Raw genomic sequence first — 20,036 nt, 5'->3', positions numbered from 1 at the left:
AGGTTGAGTTAGGAGGCCAAGGGCTAGGGAATTTCAGGTTACTCGTTAAGTCAAAAAGTATTTATTAAGTATCTGCTTAGGACCCACGCTGGGCACTAGAGATTTGGCTGTGGACATGCTAGATACCGGGTCTGCCTCTGAGGATACCATCTGAAGGTAACAGATGAATAAGACCATTTCAGATAAAATCCTTATTGGGAAGATAATAACTGGGTGAGGGGAGAGTGAGCGAGTGTTTACTTGAAACGGTGATCAGGTGATGCTGGAGTTGAGACCTGAATGATGAGACAGAGCCAGCTGTGGGAAGACGATGGGAACAGTGCTCCAGGTAGAGGGATCAGAGAGTGCAAAGACCTTTCCTGAGGAAGAAAGGAACTTGGAATCTGTGAGGGTGAAAGGGACTGGTGGTTGGAGTGGATGCACATGCAGAGAGGCAGGCAAGGGGGCAGAACCAGCTGGAAGAGTCTACAGAGGAAGGGAGATCCAGTCTTCCCTTTGAAAAACTCCCTCTAGCTGCTCTGTGGAGAACTGACTGTTGGGGCTAGGGTGGGAGCAGGAGGCCAGGGAGTAGAGGAGAGAAGTGAAAAGTGATGGTGGCTATCCTGAGTGGAGCCAATGGATGGGCTTGCCATTGGGAGGCTGTTGGTAAGATCAGGTGAGGAGAAGGTTGGCTGGGGCAGGAGTCTGGCTGTCTCTAACCCTCCCAGTTCCTAGGTCCAGAATGTCTCCCAGTCCATGGAGGTCCTTGAGTTGCGGACGTATCGTGACCTCCAGTACGTGCGCAGCATGGAGACCCTCATGCGGAACCTGGATGCACGGCTCCGGGCAGCTGATGGGTCCCTCTCTGCCAAGAGCTTCCAGGTGGGTCCTTTGGGGTCAGGTCAGAGGTCAAAAGAAGAATTGGGAATGTTGCCCATTTTTCTGAGAGTGAGATTGCATCTGGGAAGACTGAGGGTTGGCTGGGATCTAGGGTCCAGTGTGGGCCAAATGTCAAAGAGAGGGGGTGAGACTATGGGTCAAAGGTTGGGTCATTTCTGGGTTGAAGGTCAGGGATAGGGATCAGCGACAGTTCCATCCTGGTGAGCAGGAACTGAAGGACAGGATGACGGAGCTGCTGCCCCTGAGCTCGGTCCTGGAGCAGTATAAGGCAGACACGCGGACTATTGTGCGCCTGCGGGAAGAGGTGAGGAATCTGTCCAGCAGTCTTGCAGCCATCCAGGAGGAGATGGGTGCCTACGGGTATGAGGACCTGCAGCAGCGGGTGATGGCTCTGGAGGCCCGGCTCCACGCCTGCGCCCAGAAGCTGGGTATGCTTTGACCCTTGACTTTGACCCCTTACCTCCATGTCCAATCCCAGTACCATAGAAGCCAAACAATATTGACCTCTAACATCTAAACTTTGACCTTTGGTCTCCCTTCCCAAAGTCGCAAATAGACCCCAAAGCTGAAAATAGCCCTGACCTTTGACTTCTAGCCCATCACCCTCAACTTAACTCCATCTTGGAACCAGATCTCTGGATCCACTCTCATCCCTGGTCCCACCTCTTCCCAGCCCCACTTTATCCTTGCTCTACCTCCAGTGGGCTCTTTCCACCTCTGACTCCCTTATTCCCCCTGTTCCTGCCTCTCAGGCTGTGGGAAGCTGACTGGGGTCAGTAACCCCATCACCATTAGAGCCATGGGGTCCCGCTTCGGCTCCTGGATGACCGACACGATGGCCCCCAGTGCGGACAGCCGGGTGAGTCACTGTGCCCACCGCAGGGGTTGGAACCTGGGAGGGAGGGACAGCCTGTGGCTGCCCATAAGTGCCTGGTGAGTTCACACCAATGATTCTCTTGTAGCCCAAAGTGTCTTTGGATCTTCAGAGCCCTTGGACCTCCCCTTGACTGCTGATTACCAAGTGATCAAGGACCTTTTAGCCTTCTGAGTCCCCAAGTCTGTTGACCTCTGATGACTGTATAGAGACTAATGGTTACTGGTACTACTGACCAGCTCCTTTGACCACTGACCTTTAAGTAACTATCTAGTAACCTGTGTCTTCACAAGAACTAGAGCTCCTTCCAAGCTCCCCACTCAGCACCACTCAGTGGCCTTTGGATTTCCAGTGGCCTCTATATCCAGAATTGTCAATCACCTCTGATCTAGAGGGACCATTCATTAACTGCCCAGTGACTAGTGACTGATGTGCTAGTGACTGATATCCTTGCCATGAACATTGGTCTCCAGGGATCATGGTGGTTCAACCATGTGGTTAAGAGCTTGGGTTTGGGAACCAGACTTGGATTTGCATCTCAGTTCCAATTCTTAGCTGCCCAAGGTTCCTTCATGTCTTGGATACTCAATTTCCTTATCTCCAAAAGGGTCGTGATGATGCTGGCATTAACGTTTTTAAGATGCATAGCCCAGTAACCAACCCTAGTAAGGGCTCTAGGGCTAATGAATATGCTGGTGAGTGACGATAATGATGAAAGTGCTGATCACAGGCCTGATCACCTCATGGTTGCAGGGGTTACCATGGGCAATGAATTCAAGTGACCTCTCATCAGCCAATGGCTGTCCAATGACCACTAACCTTTCAATAGCCAATGACCAGTAAATTTCCAGGCCCAGTGAGTCTCTAGAGACTGTAATTTCCCCCTGATCCATAGGGATCAAGCCCTGTCCATTTAGTGGGTGTTTTAAGACCAATGGCACTCCCTGATCTAATGATCCCAATCACTGTGACTAGGATAGGTCATGAGTGACCACTTAGTAACTATTGACTCCTAATGACCACGGCCAATTCCTAAGTGGTTGCCGCAGACTTTGGGTCACTGGCAGTGGCCCCCCAGTGACCAGTGGCTCTCTCATAGGTCTGGTACATGGACGGCTATTACAAGGGCCGGCGTGTGCTGGAGTTCCGCACTCTGGGAGACTTCATCAAAGGCCAGAACTTTATCCAGCATCTGCTGCCCCAGCCGTGGGCGGGCACCGGCCACGTGGTGTACAACGGCTCCTTGTTCTACAACAAGTACCAGAGCAACGTGGTCGTCAAGTACCACTTCGGCTCTCGCTCCGTGCTGGTGCAGAGGAGCCTCCCGGGGGCCGGTTACAACAACACCTTCCCCTACTCCTGGGGCGGCTTCTCCGACATGGACTTCATGGTAGATGAGAGCGGGCTCTGGGCCGTGTACACCACTAACCAGAACGCGGGCAACATCGTGGTCAGCCGGCTGGACCCGCACACCCTGGAGGTCATGCGGTCCTGGGACACGGGCTACCCCAAGCGCAGCGCTGGGGAGGCCTTCATGATCTGCGGGGTGCTCTACGTGACCAACTCCCACCTGGCCGGGGCCAAGGTCTACTTTGCTTACTTCACCAACACGTCCAGCTACGAGTACACGGACGTGCCCTTCCACAACCAGTACTCCCACATCTCCATGCTGGATTACAATCCCCGGGAGCGGGCCCTCTATACCTGGAACAACGGCCACCAGGTGCTCTACAATGTCACCCTCTTCCACGTCATCAGCACTGCTGGGGACCCCTAGAGGGCCACCGGGGGCCCTTCTACTCTGCCTGTGTCCCTTCAAGTTGATCTGTCTCTGTCCTGCCCCGCCTTTCCTCCTGTCTCTTTTTCCTCTCCCTGCCTTTCGCCCGGCTTTCACTCTCTGCCTCTGTATTTCTATTGGTGCATTTTCTCAATGTTGTCTCTTCTCCTTTATTGATCTGATTTTGATACTCCAGTTCTTTGTCATCCTGCCTTTTTATTGATGTCCCTCTTTTCTTTTTATTGATCTGACTCTCCAGATCATTCCCTGTCTCTGCCTGTCTCTCTTTCCTTCCCTCTGTGCTTCCCTCCCACTCATTCCCTTCTCTCTCTCTCTCTGAACCTTTCCTCTTCCCGTCCAAGGAGCTGAGTGCATGGATCTGTTTGTTTTTATTTTCAATTACACCTTTACCTTCTTGGTTGCCGGAATAAACGGGACCTTTGACATTTGATGCGCTGGTTGTTCTGTGTCCAGAAAGGGCAGAGGAGGCAGTGGTGCAGGGTTAAGTCTGAGCCTGGAGACCCATCCCCACTGGCCCCCATTCCTGGCGGGGGTGGAGGGGTCGAGAAGAGGGGGCAGCCAAGCCCTTTGGGGAAATAGGCGAAGTTTCAATGGAAAACAATTTGTTTGAAAGCAATTTGATCCAAACACCTGAGAATTCTGTCGCAGCAATGAAAACTGGTCTCAAATGAATATTCTCCATCATTTTTCTCACTCATTGATCAGTCTGGTGCATTGCTGAGCCCTCTGGCAACTTTTTAAATGGGGTTTTAACCATTTGGCTGCTTCTAGAATTTGGGCATATGAGTGGGTAGGACACAGTTGTTTTCATTTTTCTTCTCTCTTTGCTTTGTAATTTCAAAATCATTTTGTATGAGTGGCACCTGTCCTGAGTTAACTACTAACAAAAGGCCAGAAACAGCCTGAAGGTGCACTGGTGCCTTCAGTTGAACACACCCACACCTGGACCCCATTCACCTGGAAGGGGCTTGGGCAGGTGTGGGCCTGACATCGAGGGCCCAACATGGAGACTGCAACTCCCGGAGGCGAAGGACAGGAAGAGCTGGGAAGTATCGGAGACAGGAAGGGGTGTGCGAGGGAGTCAGGCAGAGATGGGGCAGCTGTGGGGTCACAGAAGGAAAGAGCAGATGAAGGCTTTATTTTTGCCAGGTCCCCGGTGGCCTGGATGAGGCAGCAAGGAGAGTGGGAGAGTGACCTCTGGGGCTGGGAACAAAGGTCGTACTGTCCACCACATATGGTCTCCACTGAATCCTGAGCAGAAACTGTGCAAAGAACCCCACCGGCCCAGACCCCACCCCCACCGCACCCCGCTGAGGCCAGCGGCTGTGAAGTCTGCTCCTCTGGGTGGAACCCGTGTCCCCCAGCTCCTCAGCTCTAATTAATGGCCTCCTTGATTAAATCATCTCCGCTCCACGCTTGCATCTCCGGGAACTCGGGACACCGGGGCCATATTGCGAAGGAAGCCAATGAATAATAAATGTGACTGCCTAATGCATTCATTTAAAACCAATTTTTAAAGAAATGTTCAAGAGGAGCAATTAATTTCCATTTAAATTAACAAGTTTGACAGGAAAAGAATCGATCCCCGGATAGACATGTTGAAAGGCACTTTGCTCTGTACCTGCTTAGAAGACAGGCCCCAGGCTGGGGCACTCAGCACATCCTCCTGCCACCATCCGAATATTTATTTGGAGGCAAATCTCCAAGGTGAGCAGGGGGCATGGGATGGGGAGATAGGGCATTGTTTTCTTAGCTAATTTTCCCAAAGTGAGGTGAGGGACTGGGATTGCTGAGTTCGACAATCTTTGTCCAAAATATACAGACTTGGAGATACTCATGAGAAAAAGGGTAGGTGGGTGTGACTGTCACATCTGTATGCGTCCTCACATGGATGCCACAGGCACCTGGTATTATTAACCCCCCCCCACCCCCCCATTCCCCTCTCTCTCACATACAGGCAGGCCCAGCACTCCTTATACTGGATATACTTACAGGGATATACAGTTGACCCTTCAACATCGTGGGTTTGAACTGTGCAGGTCCACTTACATGCAAGTACCCCCCCTCCCCAATACAGCAAATGTATTTTCTCTTCCTTAGGATTTTCTTTTTTTTCAAACTATAAGAGGAAGTTTACTTAGAAAGTTACAGAGGTGGTAGAAGTGAGCCTGCTGGGTTACGAAGGTTACAGAAGCAAAAGGGCCCTTGGAATTTAGGAGAGAAGGGCAAAGGTCACGTGCCCTAGCGGCAAGTCGGGGTGTGCTCTGAGATTTCCTTAACATTTCCTTTTCTCCAGCTTACTGCAAGAATACAGTATATACTATATATAACATAGGAAATACGTTCGTTGACTGTTTATATCATCCATAAGGCTTCCAGTTAACAGTAGGCTATTAGTTAAGTTTTGGGAGATTTTTGATTGCACGAGGGTCAGTGCCCCTAACAGCCACGTTGTTCCAGGGTCAACAGTATATCCAACAAAGGGCAGGCAGGAATAATTCACCCACACCCTCCCCAGGCCAGGGCCACCTGCCATCTGCGTGGCCACCCTCTCGGCTAACTCTGACCTCCCTCATGGAGGTGCAGCGGGCTCCATTGGAAAGCAGTGGCAGTACCAGCCTTTCCCTGAGCTGAGGGGACGCGGACCGGCCCCGCCCTGTGGCCACAGAAGCCAGGGCTGGTGCACAGGGAGGAGGAGGGAGCACCGGTCCCTGGGACCAAGTTCGGCGGGGAGAGGCGGCTACACGGTTGTCACCATCCTGAAGGCAGGGATTTCTGACCTCCCTTCTGGGCAGGAGGGGGTGGGGGGATGTGGAGCAGGTGAGGAGAGCCACAGCCACTGAGCCATGAATCAGCCGGACTCTGAGAGGGCTCTGGGGACACGTTTATCTAGGAGTGACGTTCTTTTGTGTTTGGGTTTTGGCTGCGGCACAGCTAGACAAAGGAAGGGGAGGAGGGCCCACAGAGGCAGGGGTCACCCCCAGACTGGGGAGGAGGGTAGATGGGAGGGGGGTTACTCCCAGGGTCGCACTGGATACATCCCTAGACACAACTAGGGGTACACGGCCACATGCACGTGAGAGACGTGGATGCCCGGCGTGACAGGGAGCACCACAAAGACCAGTTCAGGAAATACAGCCCCCCACCCTCCCTGCAGCATCTTAGCCACCGGGAGTCCAGGGACCTCTCCTCTGGGCCTTTGGTGTGGCAAGTGCCTGTTCTGGTTTAAAGCAGAACTCAGACACCCTCCTGCCCCACAAGCACTCACTTCTGGTCCTTCCCAGGGGCACCGCTGGGCCAGGAGGGGTGTGACCGCTCCCCTGACCCCACAGAACTGCTGACACAAACAGTGGGGTAGCTTGCTGCCTGCCTGTGGCCCCCGAAGGCGATGGAAGATTCTGCCAGGAGGTGCAGCCAACTAGCCGACTCTCCCCAGCCCACTAGAGCTGAAACTCATTAAACCTTCCTAATGACAAGTGCTCCAGCAGGCGCAGGCGGACAGCAACTGCTCCAGAAACCTGCCAGATTGGAGTCCGCCCAGGTGACTGTTTGAGACTCAGCCCTGGGCTTGTGCCTCCCTTGAGGTCAAGCCAGTCAGGGCTCTATTTTGCTTAGGTTCCCAACCCCTGGCAGTCTGCTATCCCCAATGCAGGTTAGTCCCCATTAAGGGGGCAGCGGAGTGGGCATAACCACCTAACAGGCCCATAACTCCCAGCATGAACTGAGTCCCCAGCCCAGGCCCTGGCACAGAGGCAGCTCTGAGGAATAGAGAGCAGGCCACACCCACAATCCCCACCCTAAGAGGGAGAGCCCACCACCTCTCCCATCAGCCACAGGGATCCCCTCTGCTCTGACAGCCCCCCTCCCCCCTCTGCCCACCCCGTTCCAGCACAAGGCCTCCCCATCTAACTGGTGTGGTCTGTGGAGTGTGCCGGGAGCACCCAGGGCAGAGGCTTAAATCTGTTTCTCCCAGGATCCCCTGCCTGTCTCCAGCTCCAGGGCTGAGTCCAGGGCTGTGGGGTCCAGGCAGGGTCCTTGCATTCTGGAACACCCAGGTCTGAGGACCGCTGGTGCTGACCGTGCCCCGCTTCCCCGGAGCCTGGATGCTGGGTGCACTCTGGCCGTCCTGAGGCCCAGAATGGGAGGCTTCTCGGGGAGGAAAGGCAGGCTGGACACCAGGGTGGCGGGAGGGGCCTGCTCCCCTCAGCGGGAGGAAATGAGACACAGGACAGCAGAGCAGTGGTTCCAGGTTTAATGGAGGGTGCGGGTGCTGCGCTGCTGCTCAGAGGGCCCCACGGCAGCAGCAGCCTGGGCCCCACACAGAGCATCTGCTTTTTGCAATTTAATAGAGGAACACGGCATAACCAGAAACAATGTAAGGCCCGCCCACCCCATCCTGGACGCGGGGCAGCTCAGCCGACTAGGCCTTCCCTTTGGGACAGGTCACCCCAGCCCCCGGGTCTGGAGCTCTGGGAGCCTCCCCACTCCGCTGTCCTTCCGAATCAATTCCAAAGGGAGGAGTCTGCGGGGACAGCCCCAACCTGGGCCGACAGGGAGCCCCTAATGGTGACAGCCCCTCTCCTAGCCATTTGGGAGCAATAAATACTGTGTGACATCAGCAGGGAGAGGCACCCATGCTCGGCTGGCAGCAGTGCGCAGGGCCTCCGGGCCCAGCCACCCTGCCTGCCCCGCCCCACCCCAAGGCCAGGCCTGGGCCGCCTGCCCCTCACTCCGTGCGCAGGATGATGTGGATGCCGGAGTCCGTGAACACGGGCCCGCTCATCTCCCCTGTTCGGAGCGCAAAGGAGGCGTCTTCAAATGGCTTCTGCATCTGACCTGGAGAAGCGTAAGGGAGGAAGTGTGGGGGTCAGGATACGGCAGAAGCTCGGACCAGGCAGGATGGCCAGATGGGGCTCCCACTCATCTGTCACTTGGTTTATGGCCCTGTCACAGTGCTGAGCAGCCCAGCTGGAGGTGGCAGGGCCATTAAGGAGGCCCCAGGAAGCCTGAGGACAGCATGAGGGATGCCAGGCAGAGCTGCTGTTGCTGCTGTGTGCTTAGAGATGCACTTTAGTGATGAATGTTTCCCTAGACCCAGCTCCCAGCCCCTGCCACATCATCCGTCCTGTCTGCCCCGTCTGCCTCCTGGGGTGGGCGGCAGCTCCTTGGTTACCCCACACCCCTCGCCCCATCCTGGGCATCTCGGGGGTGGAGGGAAGGGAGGACAAAGGTGAGGTGGTCAGCTGGTCCCCTCTGCTCCTCCCTTCCCACGGCCCCAACTAGAGAGCCCTAAACTCAGAGCTGCTGATCCAACCCACCCTCCCCTCAGCCCTCGTTCCCCACCAGTAAGGGAGGGGCAGAGGTTATGAGAGACCACCCTGAGGTTCTCAGGGGCCCTGCCTTATACCTCCAGCTGGAGGAGAGGCAAAATGCAGCTTGGGGGTCTGTGCCGGGAAAAGTGTGCAAAGAAACACAGACTGGGAGAGAATGACTCGGGAGAAGGCTCTGCAGTCATCCCTGCCCTTCACCAGCAAGGCAGCCTCTGAAGCCTGAGGAAGGGACTGTGCTGCCACCTGGTGGACTGAGGCCTGTGCCGCAGGGCCATCCCGCCCATCCCCCACAGCAGGCGGGGGAACATCCCGTGGTGTAGGCCTGGCCCTGCCGGGCACTGGGGTGAGCTAATTAAATGTTTGAGCAAGCATTAACAGGCTAATTTTTAAGTTGATAATTTTGTATGGCCCGTGAATGATGTCATAAATACCCAAAAGGCCCTTGGCAGAAAAAGGTTCCCACCCCTGCTCCACAGGCTGGAGGGCCTGAGGGTCCCCCGGGGCTGGGTGTGCCCGTTATTTGCGCACCTCTGCTGAAGGCACCCAGGTCTCCCCTGGCCTTGGCAGAGCTGCAGTCACTGTACTGAGAAGCCAGAGATTCAAAGTCTTCCTCTCCGGACTTGATCTTCTGGATGTAGCCTGTGGACACACACATGAGCACACAGGAGACAGTGTCAGGGGCGGGACAGGCCGAGAGCTTGGTGAGCGGTGGCACATCACTCAGAACGAGGCTGTGCTACCTTTGCTCTACTGTGGACGCGCACACATGCACGCACGTGTGGACACTCACCACCCCCACAGGCTAACACCGCCACAAATGCCTTCTCCCTGCACACGCCTGGAGGCACAGGAGCCCATGAAGTGGTGCCTTCCACACGTATGTGCACTACAGTAACCTCAACAGCCATGCTGGTCTCACAATCCATCCTAAACTCCTGCTGCCTTTATCCCTCTCCCCCAATCCACACAAATATAACAAAAATTCAGCAACCCAGGTATGCCCTTGACCGGAAATGGAACCCTTGACCCTTCAGTGCATGGGCTGATGCTCTAACTCAGTGGTCGGCAAACTCTGGAGCTGCAGTTTGCTAATCACTGCTCTAACCACTGGCCAGGCAAAAAGTCAAGCTTTTACCACCCCACCGCCTCCAGCCCCACAGTTCACAGTACCCAAATCTTCCTCTGAGCAGCCAGCTCTCTTGGACTCCTGTATGACCTCAAGGTCACAGTCACCCATCTACAGGGACCCATTAAAATGGCATGCTCAGCCGAAGCCGGTTTGGCTCAGTGGTAGAGCGTCGGTCTGCGGACTGAAAGGTCCCAGGTTCGATTCCGGTCAAGGGCATGTACATTGGTTGCGGGCACATCCCCGGTAGGGGGTGTGCAAGAGGCAGCTGGTCGATGTTTCTAGCTCTCTCTCTCTCTCCCTTCCTCTCTGTAAAAAAATCAATAAAATATATTAAATAATAATAATAATAATAATAATAAAATAATAAAATGGCATGCCCATGACAGTATGCTTATCACCTGTCTCTCTGAACTCACAGCAGCAACCAGTGTCCTGGTGTCTGATCTGCTTCATGCTCCCACGACCATCGCCATCACTCCTGCCTTCCCCATGTCCCTGTCACTCCTGTCTTGTTCTCACCATCCCTTTGCCTCCGAGTCTGAATTGTTAGTCATTCACTAGCAGACCAGTGACATGCTACACAGTGCCGGACATGAGTGAGAACTTGAGAAGTGTCATTTGCTATCACCATTCCCCCTTCCCTATGGGTTACACATCCCGGATGAGGCTGTCTCTGCTTCTCCCTGACCTGCCCATCCCTGGCTTCCTCGCTGGCACACCTCAGTCTGGTCTGGGGTGTTGCTTGCTCGGGCAGACTCACCGGTGCGACAAAAGCCCCGCTCGCTTGCCTGCAAGATGCAGTGGCTTTTGACCACAATGCCCTGGGGTGGTTGGAACACCTCCATGGGGCTGCTAGGCGGTGCCTCTGTGCCACATGCATCCATAGGTGACTCTGACCTGCACCGGATGTCACTAGGATACCCCTCCCCCTCCCTGGACTTCCAGGTATCTCCGTGCCCTCCCCCTCGCAGCACCAAGATTCCTCTTCTCTTCTGCCTGGACCTCAGTTTGCAGCCCGGGATCCTGAGCACACAGCGCACCACCCCCTGCGTGTGTACCTGTCTGCCGTAAAGAGGCACACTGTCCGCACATGCCCAGCACCTGCACCCAGGCCGAGACCTGAGCCCACTCCAAGCATGTCACTGTGGCCACCTGGCTGCATCCTCCAGCAGCTGGCCATGGGCATAACTACAGGGACTGGCCAAGAAGCACAGTGTGTGTGTGAGCAGGCGCTGCCAGCCTGAAAACCAGGTAAAAATCAAGCTTTTTGTTTTTGTTAATCCTAATCTGAGGATGTTTTTCCACTGACTTTTTAGAGGGTGGGAGAGGGGGGAGGAGAGAGGTAAACATGGATGTGAGAGACACGCATCGATTAGTTGCCTCCTGCATGCACCCCAACTGGGTAGGGGATCTTGAATCTGCAACCCTAGTGCGTGCTCTTGACCGGGAATGGAACCCTCAACCCTTCAGTGCATGGGCCGATGCTATAACCACTGGCCTGGGCAAAAGTCAAGCTTTTAACCTCCCCCTGCCCCATAGTTCAAGCACCCAAATCTTCCTCCGAGCAGCCAGCTCTCTCAGAAAACGTTCTGCTCAGATGGAGCCTGAAATGATATTTAAAAAAAGTGCTTCCCTCCTCAGTTCACCTTGTGGAGGCTGACCTTCAGGAGTTTGTCTTGGCCACAAGCCACGATGCAAGGGAACCTTCAGACTCCTGTGTCCCCTCATCTCCACTCTTATGCCCCACAGGGTGTCCCTCCCAGTCCTACCCTGCTCTCTGCTCCCTCAGCCCCCTCCGCCTGCCACCTTGACGGTGCCCAAAATTCCATCCTTGCTCAGGCATCTCTTCCCACTTGAAGCTGGCCTGCTGTCTTCTGCCCACAACTCCCTCGCCTCAAGAGCCTTTCCTAAGCCCTGGCTGGTCTGGCTCAGTGGATAGAGCGTCGGCCCGAGGACTGAGGGGTCCCGGGTTCCATTCCCGTCAGGGCACAGGCCGCGGTTGCAGGCTTGATCCCCGTGGGGGGCGTGCAGGAGGCAGCCATCAATGATTCTCTCTCATCACTGATGTTTCGATTTCTATCTCTATCGCTCCCTTCCTCTCTGAAATTAATAAACACACATATATTAGAAAAAAAAAAAAAAAGCCTTTCCTGAGACCCTGCTCTGCGAGGTGCCCCCGAGCCCTGCGTTTAACACTGTCCTGTGTGCGCCTGCGCCTCTGTGGCCCGCCTTGTACCGGAGGACGGGGGCCGGGCCAGCCTTGCTCACCGCTGTGTCCTCAGCACCGGGCACGATACAGAGCAGATGTTCACTAATGTTGAAGGAATTCATGAATAAATGAGACAGAAACAGGCCACGGGGAAGGAGGGAGAGGGATCCACCACTGGGCTTTGTAGGCAGAAATGCCGGAATCTCCTACTTTTTCTGTGAACCTCGGGCCCAAATACCAAAGAGAAGGCAACACAGACAGAACAAACCAGACGCCCTGGCCTTTTCCGTGCCCTGGCCTCACCTGACTGCGTCCACACCAGTCACCAAGACAGCGCCCACTCAGCCCCCCTCCAACGGAGGTCCGGCTGGGCCAGGGCGCCAGACCGACCAGGCAGCCTCGCCAGGAGCTCCGGTTTGGAGCAGGCCCCTCCCGCCCGCTTGGGGAGTTCAGGACTCCTGAAACAGGATGAGCAACGGAACAGCCTCTGCCTCTGCCGGCACAACACAGGCCTGAGGCGCAGGGGGTGGACGTGGAACCTTAGCTGCTGTGCTCAGATCCCAGCTTCCCTGCTCCTGACCTCTGTGACTTTCCCTCTTGGAGCCTCACTTTCTTGACCTGAAAAATGGGCTAATCAGCAGCTCCTACCTCGGGGCAGGGCTGGCCCAGAGCAAACCCTTGACAGGCACTAACTATCGGTCCCCACAATATGGACTGAACTGTGTGCTCCAATTCAAGTGCCGAAGCCCCGACCCCCAGTGTGACTGTATTGAGAGATGGGGCTTTACAGAAATAATTAAGGTTAAGTGGAGCCGATAACTAGTGTTCTTATGAGAGAGACACCGGAGAGGTCCATGTCTCTCTCCGCATGGGCACACACCAAGGACAGGCTTTGTGATGACAGCACATTACCTGAGGGAAGTGAGTGAACAAACAGGGTGGTCTCTGACTCTAAGGTTTGGAGACAAACAAGGGAAAGAGGGTTTAGTCCTGTCATCCCACACGTCCTAAGACCCAGCAGAGAGGGCTCAGAGAGACCTGAGTCACTGACCAGGGCGGGAAGATCTGAACCACTGCTCTAACTGACCCTGGATCCTTGGACAGGGTCCCGGGGAAGCTCCCCACCTGCCCTGCATCCCTTTCTTCTCCATGGCCTGGCCTCCGCAGCAAGGACACCGGGATTACAGGCAGCAGTTGATCTCCGATCGCTCCTGGCCACAGCCCCGCAGCTGCAGAGGAGCCGCGCTGAGAACAGGGGCGTCAGCAGAAAACGCGGAAGCACTGGCTCTCCCTGCAGGCAGCCTGTCCCCTTGGGCAACGGGCAGCACTGGCTCTAAATGGGTACTGATGAGCCTCCAGACCCGGCTGCCAGCGACAAAGTGTGCTGCCCAAATCCTCATCTCCTGATCACCTGGAACAAGCCCGCGACGGGGAACATTCACTTCCACAGGAGGAAAAGGAGCCAAACGCCCCAAGCTCGCCGTCATGGCACCAGCCTGCGTCTCACTGCTCCCTCCTAACCGCCCCGGCCCCAGCTCGGAGTCTCAGGGCACGGAGGCAGAAGAGGAAGCTCACTGCCCAAGGTCATCAGAGGGTCTGCCCAGAGCCTGCCAGCTCCCGCCCCCCTGCCCAAGGCTCTCTCCACGGGCCCGAGTTCTTTCCATCAGCCTCAGGGAAGCTGCAGGGGCTGCAGAGCAAAGGCCTGGTCTTGACCTTGGCCCCCACCATACACGCCTAAATGACTGAGGTCAAGGCTCCAGCACACAGACAGTGAGCGCCAGACACTGAGCCCATTGCTCTTCTGAGTACTCCCTGGACCTTCCGGGCCACCTTGTCCCCCACTTTACAGAAAAGGAAGCCGAGGCTCTGAAAATGAAGACACTGCTGAAGGCCACTCAACTGACACCAGGACCCATCTCTGTGTGACTCCAGGTCCGGCTACATGGTTCTGACTTTACCCCATCCCCACCCATCTAATCCATCACTGATTCCTCTGGATTCTGCCTCCTAATCTTTCTAGAATATGCTCCACCCTTCTCACCCACCTCCAAGTTCAAGTCCATCATCTGTAGTTGCAATTCCTCCCACAGCTCCCACCAGGCCCTCTAGCACAGGTGGGCATGCCCTACCCCTGCTAACCCAGTCTGCATCCACTGAAGGTTAGGCCCCGGGGCCCAGCTGCTTACGGGGAGCACCTGCTCCCACGTTACCCTCCTCAAAACCCGAGCCGACTTCAGCACTCTCAGGCCCCACAACAGTGTCAGCCCTACCACACACCTGTCCCATCCTGGCGATGGGGAAGCATCCTCACAGCCTGACAGCTGAGCCCAAGCCCCCTCCCAGCTGCCTTCCCACAGTCTCTTCCTCAGGCCCCCAGATGTAGTGAGTCCCTCCTCAGACTGCATCTCTCTCCTAGTCCTCTCTACCAGTGGTGGCGCCTCTTGTTATGTCTTTCTGTCTTAGGGTCCAGAAGCCTTGGAACAGGGACCCCTTGAGCTGGGAGAACCCAAGATGCCATCTCAAGATTCTCTCTATGGCTTTCTCCACTGTTTCCTCTCTTTCCCTGAGGCAGTCAGATCTCCTCCCCTTCCCCCACCCCTTCCCCCGCCTTCCCATCACTCAGAGTTGGTCCCAGCCAACCTGGCCGCTGGACCTTCTGGCTTCCCTGGCCGCTCACCTCCGGCCACACAATTCTGAAAGCACACCGCTGCAGGGCCCTCTCCGGTCACACCTGGCCATGGTTCCTGCAATGACCAGGAGAGACCCCAACTCTCTGCCTTACTCTGGGCCCTCCTCAACCGGGCCAGGACCTGCCCTCGAAGGATGCGGTCCCTCTTCAGTCCCCTGCACAGCCTCCCAGAGTTCCGTTCACAGCCTAGCGCCAGGCCTTTATTTCTGGCATGTCCTCGGCCAGGAATGCTCTGCCTCCTACTGCTCCACGAACAATGCTGAGGGCTCACACGGGCCTGGCTGTGTGCTGGGTAGCAGGGAAACGGGGAACAGAGCAGATCCAGTCCCTGCCCTGGTGAAGCTCAGGAGGCGCGTTTTTTAATCTGCCTCAGGTTCTGTGCAAGAACTGAGATCCTCCCTATAATGTTATGAGGCATGAGGCTAACGGGTGTCATTTATCATGCCAGACCCCATATGGGGGAGGGGGTATGCATGTGTGTGAGTAATATCTTCCCAGGCAAGTACTGGACCAAGTGATATGATAGTGAGGCACAGCCAATACTGACTGGCTGTGTGCTCGTTGCCAGGCCTGTGCTAATAACAACCATAATCACCGCGAGTAATTATAGAACGTTAACCAAGTGCCAGGTGCTGTTATTTGTGCTTTACTGTATTAGGTCAGAGTCCTCATAACTGCCCTGGGAGGTGGGTTCTCTTATAAATACCAATGTTACAGGTAGAAATGAAGGCTCAGAGATGTTAGGCAACTTGCTCAAGGTCACACAGCCAGGACCTGGCAGAGTCCGACGGGAACTCAGGCTGTCTGGGCATGGATGAGGGGGCAGTTACGTGGGGCAGGAGCAGCCAGGAAGAGGTCTGGGGTCTCTGGTGGGAGAGGCTGAGTGGCTGATGAAATCACAGGTGAGATGCAGGTTAGCCCTGTCCAACAGGAGCTTCTCCCGAGGATGAAGATGTTTACAATGCACTGCACAAGACGGCAGCCCTGGCCATGAAGTGTGGCCAGCACGACTAAAGAACCGATTTTTAACATTACTTCATGTAAGTGGACATCGGCACATGCAGGTAGTGGCAGCTATAATGGACAGCTCTGCCAACAACGACCCACAGGCTCGCTGTTTTTGTAAACAGAGTTTGATTGGCATATAGCCACGCCCATTTGTTTACATTTTGTGTAATGATATCATTTTACAAAGCAGAGCTTACAGATACTGTTGGGCCTCTAAAACCGAAAATATTTACCATCTGGCCTTTTAAGAAAAAGTTTGCCGACCATTGTTCCAGACTCGGAGCAAACAGAACAGAGCCACAACAGCCTCCTCTCCGGCAGAATGAATTACCAGCTGCCGGCCAGTTCTGTACCTTCCCGATCTCCCTCCCTGCCTCCGGACCCACTCCTGGATGCACTGCAGAACCCTGTCTCATGGCAGCATCATCAATCACTCCCACTGACCGAGGGCTCCCCGGGCCCCGTGCACTGTCTCATCTCACTGAACTTTCACAACGACCCTCAGGGGCAGGTGTGTGACGACGCCCACTTTACAGAGGTGAAAACTGAGTCTCGGGGAGGTCACAGAGCTCACAGGGATCTGCTAGCCGCTCTTACAGACGGAAAGAGCAAGGAGCGGGCATGTGGGCCAGGCTCACGTCATGTGAAGGCCCTTTTGTGTCAGCCAGCGCCACGCCTCACAGCCGAGCAGGCTGGGGTAGAGGGTCTGGTGTGATTTCTACGAGGCTTGCTCTGGCCCCCTCAGGGAGAGGCCCCCCCTCCACCCCCAGATCCTGTCTCCAGTTCTGCTCACTGTTGATCAGCTCCAGGGCCTCCTCCTTGGTCCGGGTTATCTTCTCTTGCCTCCAAGACGAAGGCCGCCGTGACTGGCTGTGCTTGACCAGCAGGTGTGAGCAGCGCACCCTGGTAGGCTCCCCCTGTCCATTTTTGCCACTGCCACTGCTGTTGCCACTTGGCCGCTCCCACTGGCTGGCGTTGGTGATGTGATTGAAGTAGTACACCCGGCCTGGAGGGAGAGGAGGTGGATATTCAGCTGGGCCTGCCCGGAGGACACCCCCCTGAGGCCAGAAAAAGGGACTGGCCTAAGAGATGCCATGACTCAGCACATTCACTGTGCGTCCACCGCATGCCACAGGCCCTGAGGGAGCCAACATTCTAGGTGGGGACGGATCGCCGCCAGTGAAGCGAACAGGACACGGTAACTTAGTCACTGAGAACTGTGAATGAGCCGGGGTGACAACAGAGAAGCCAGCCCCGCCCCAGAGGCGGACCAGGGTCGGGGAGATGAAGTGGCTCCAAGCATGCGCTCGGCAGTCAGACCACCTATTCCAACCTGGTTCTGCCTCTTACTCACCGTTATGACCTACCTTCCCCGGGCTTCGGTTTTCTCACCTGTCACACGGAGATGACAACAGTACCTGCCTGGGTGGGCTGGGGTAAGGACTGAATGAGTTCACATCTGTCAAGTGCTTAGGATGGCTCCTGGCACGCCTTTAAGAGGGTGATCGCTATTACTATCTCTTTTTATAGATGACAAAACTAGGTAATGCTTCCCGAGCGATTACTCTGCTCCAGGCTCACTGTGGAGGGAAGCAAGAACCGTACCCAGGGGTGTCAGACACCAAACTCTGCTCTTTCCCCTGCAGCGTACCGGGCTGGACGAGGGGCCAGATGTTACTCAGCGACTGAGGAGCATGGAGTGAACACGGCACACAAGAAACTTGAAGTGGAGGGGCCTGGTAGAAAGGGGGTGTCATTCCATGGGCCCAGAGTGTGCCTGGGTTACATGGGGGACTTGTACCCAGCTCTGTGAAGGGCTGGATGTCACCTTAAGGACTGTCAGGGACACGCCAAGCAGGAATGACAGAACTGGGGGAAGGGGGCCAGAGCTGAGCAGAGCGTCAGCTTTATGGCCCAGGTCACAGCCACAGGCCAGGCTGGAGCAAGGGGAGTGAGAGTTGAGCCATGGAAGGTCTATAAAACCTTGGTAATGGACTCTATCTCTTTGAAAAGTGGCGGGGAAGTGAGAGATGAGGCCATCAAACTTCAAGGGGTTAATGTGGAGAGTCCATGATGAGGGATGCAAAGTGCTCATCAGTTGTCACTGCGGCGATGGCAGCTATGGACAATGAAGGGGTGGAACAAGATGCAGGGCCTGGTGCTCTGCAGTTTGCAGTGACAAGGGCATGGGGCTCTGGAGCCCTCAGGCCCCGCCTCCCAGAAATATGAATGACTTTGGGCAAATTCCTTCATTTTCCTGGCCTCAGTTATTTCACCTGCAAAATGGGGGTGATGACTGCCATTCAGAGAAGACACTTAAAAACGCTTGGCACAATGCCTGCAACTAATAAAAGTACCCTGTTGTTGACATGACTACGGATAAGCCTTACATGGGACCCAAGAACAGGGGCTCAGCATTAGGCGTGGGTGGCAGGAGTGGTGGCAGGAGTGGGTTGTGCATCAGAGGCCGGGGCAAACCCTGGGGCCACACCCTAAGAAGCATGGCCTTCGGGTGTTCTCCCCCAGAGATTGACCCCCAGGACCAGCGGGGTGCAGAGGAGTTCCCCGGCGAGGTCAGGTGCATGAGGCCGGAAGGGGTCAGCCCGGTCCGCAGGACCAGGGCCATCGCTTGGAGGAATCCCCGCCGCCCCGCAACGCGCTGGGCCTCCCGGGCCCGGCCCCGGCCCCGCCTGTTTCCTCCCGCTTCCCGGCTCCAGAGGCTCGAAGCCTCCACGGGGCGGGCCGGGGCCGTTACCCGGGAGGATGCGGAGCCAAGACCCCACGGGAATAGGGCGGCGGCGCCGCGCCCGAGGGCGAGCTCGAGCCTTGCTCCCGCAGACCCGCGCGGCCCCGCCCCAGCCCGGACCCCCGTGGCACCTGAGCTGCGGCTCATGCGCTTCTCCCAGCCGAGGGGCAGCTTCTCCTCGTCCGCCATCTTCCCTCCTGCGGCAGCGCCTGCTCCGCCCCCGCGGCCCCGCCTCCGCCGCCCGCACCCGCCCAGCGCGGCCGCCTATTGGTGGGGCGCGGTCTGGCGGCGACCCCCATTGGGCATCTTAATTGGCTTTCTATTGGGCAAGAGCGAAAGAGGGCGTATCCTCCCCACCCTTTTTCACCTGGGCCCCGCCTCCTTGCTCTCCTGGAGCCTCTGGTGAGGAAGGGATGCACTCCCGACTTCTCAACTCCCTTTTGCAAGCTTCAAAGAAGTACCCATCCCTCCTGGGCGTCCTTAGCCACAGAGCCTATCCGATTGGCTACTGCAGCCGCAATTTCCGTCTTCCTAAGCCGTTTCCGGAGGGCCGCAGCCCACCTGACGGAAGTGTCTTAGCCAGTGCGGAGGTAAAAGGGCAGCCGACCAGATGCTTGGGAGATGCGGTGCTGTCTTTACTATTGCCATAGCAAGCAGCTGCCTTGGTGATAAGCATCAAATAACCCAAAGCCTAAATCTGGCTTCTCCATCCTCCCTCTTTCCTTCAGATGTTCAAGTCTAACCCTTATTTTATTTTTTGGGCAAAGTTAACCCTTGGCCTGTGCCACTGACCCAAACACCATCACTTATTCCCTCTCAAACTGGCTCTTGCCTCCAACCTGATGACTGGTGGATGTTGGCATTGCCACTCAGATGGGGACATAGAAAGAGGCGAAGGTTGGAGGAGGATGAGTTCAATCTGAGTCCATTTAAAATGGAGTCTGTGGTGTCCATGGGACACGGAGGAGGTGGTTGGAGATAAATATGGAAGTAAGAGAGACTAACAGGAAAGTTCAATTATAGTCCATCTACAGCATGGGCCCTCATGTGATCACTAAAAAGAATGAGGCACAGTGAAAAGGAGGGCAGCATGTTCACAAGAAAGTAGAGACAGGATTCGGTAGAAGGTTAAGAGCACTTAAGAGCCAGATTGCTTTAGCTCAAAGCCTGGCTCTACCATTTGCTGTGACCTTGAACAAATTACTTAACCTCTGCATTTCAGCTTTCCCACCTGAAAAAGTGAGGGTAAGAAATAATATTTCGTGCATATCTTTGATGTAAAGTGTAAATGAGTTAATTTATGTAAAGCACTCAAAACAGAGCCTGGCCCATACATAGCAGGGATGTATTTTCTGGGTGGAAAAAAGCAAATCA

General features: G+C 55.5%; 2 protein-coding genes across 4 annotated transcripts in view; one reads left to right on the top strand and one right to left on the bottom strand.

Annotated features, from left to right (window-relative positions):
- Window positions 1-3,981, top strand: part of OLFM2 (olfactomedin 2) — a 69,394-nt gene extending 65,413 nt beyond the window's left edge. For both annotated transcript variants that reach the window (XM_036459592.2, XM_036459591.2), the window contains exons 3-6: window positions 715-861; window positions 1,088-1,307; window positions 1,632-1,738; window positions 2,853-3,981. In XM_036459592.2, coding sequence (XP_036315485.1) covers window positions 715-861; window positions 1,088-1,307; window positions 1,632-1,738; window positions 2,853-3,530 — 1,152 coding nt within the window. In that variant the 3' untranslated portion in view covers window positions 3,531-3,981. The remainder of the gene's footprint in view (window positions 1-714; window positions 862-1,087; window positions 1,308-1,631; window positions 1,739-2,852) is intronic.
- A 3,808-nt stretch (window positions 3,982-7,789) lies between these two features.
- PIN1 (peptidylprolyl cis/trans isomerase, NIMA-interacting 1) lies at window positions 7,790-18,944 on the bottom strand. Of its 2 annotated transcripts, none has more exons than XM_036459596.2 (4): window positions 18,794-18,944; window positions 16,710-16,922; window positions 9,410-9,520; window positions 7,790-8,387 (listed from the first exon to the last, which is right to left on the bottom strand). In XM_036459596.2, exons 1-4 carry the CDS (start codon window positions 18,849-18,851, stop codon window positions 8,278-8,280), a joined length of 492 nt encoding a protein of 163 aa, XP_036315489.1. In that variant the 5' UTR covers window positions 18,852-18,944; the 3' UTR covers window positions 7,790-8,277. The 2 variants fall into 2 exon arrangements, with proteins under 2 accessions (XP_036315489.1, XP_036315490.1); XM_036459597.2 differs by lacking the exon at window positions 18,794-18,944 and adding an exon at window positions 18,307-18,506.
- Between the last annotated feature and the right edge of the window lie 1,092 nt (window positions 18,945-20,036).

This window comes from Pipistrellus kuhlii, unplaced genomic scaffold, assembly GCF_014108245.1.
Source record: "Pipistrellus kuhlii isolate mPipKuh1 unplaced genomic scaffold, mPipKuh1.p scaffold_m20_p_30, whole genome shotgun sequence".
NCBI classification, from domain to species: Eukaryota; Metazoa; Chordata; class Mammalia; order Chiroptera; family Vespertilionidae; genus Pipistrellus; species Pipistrellus kuhlii.
Note: the sequence above shows the minus strand (reverse complement) of the source record. Positions and strands in the feature narration are given on the sequence as shown.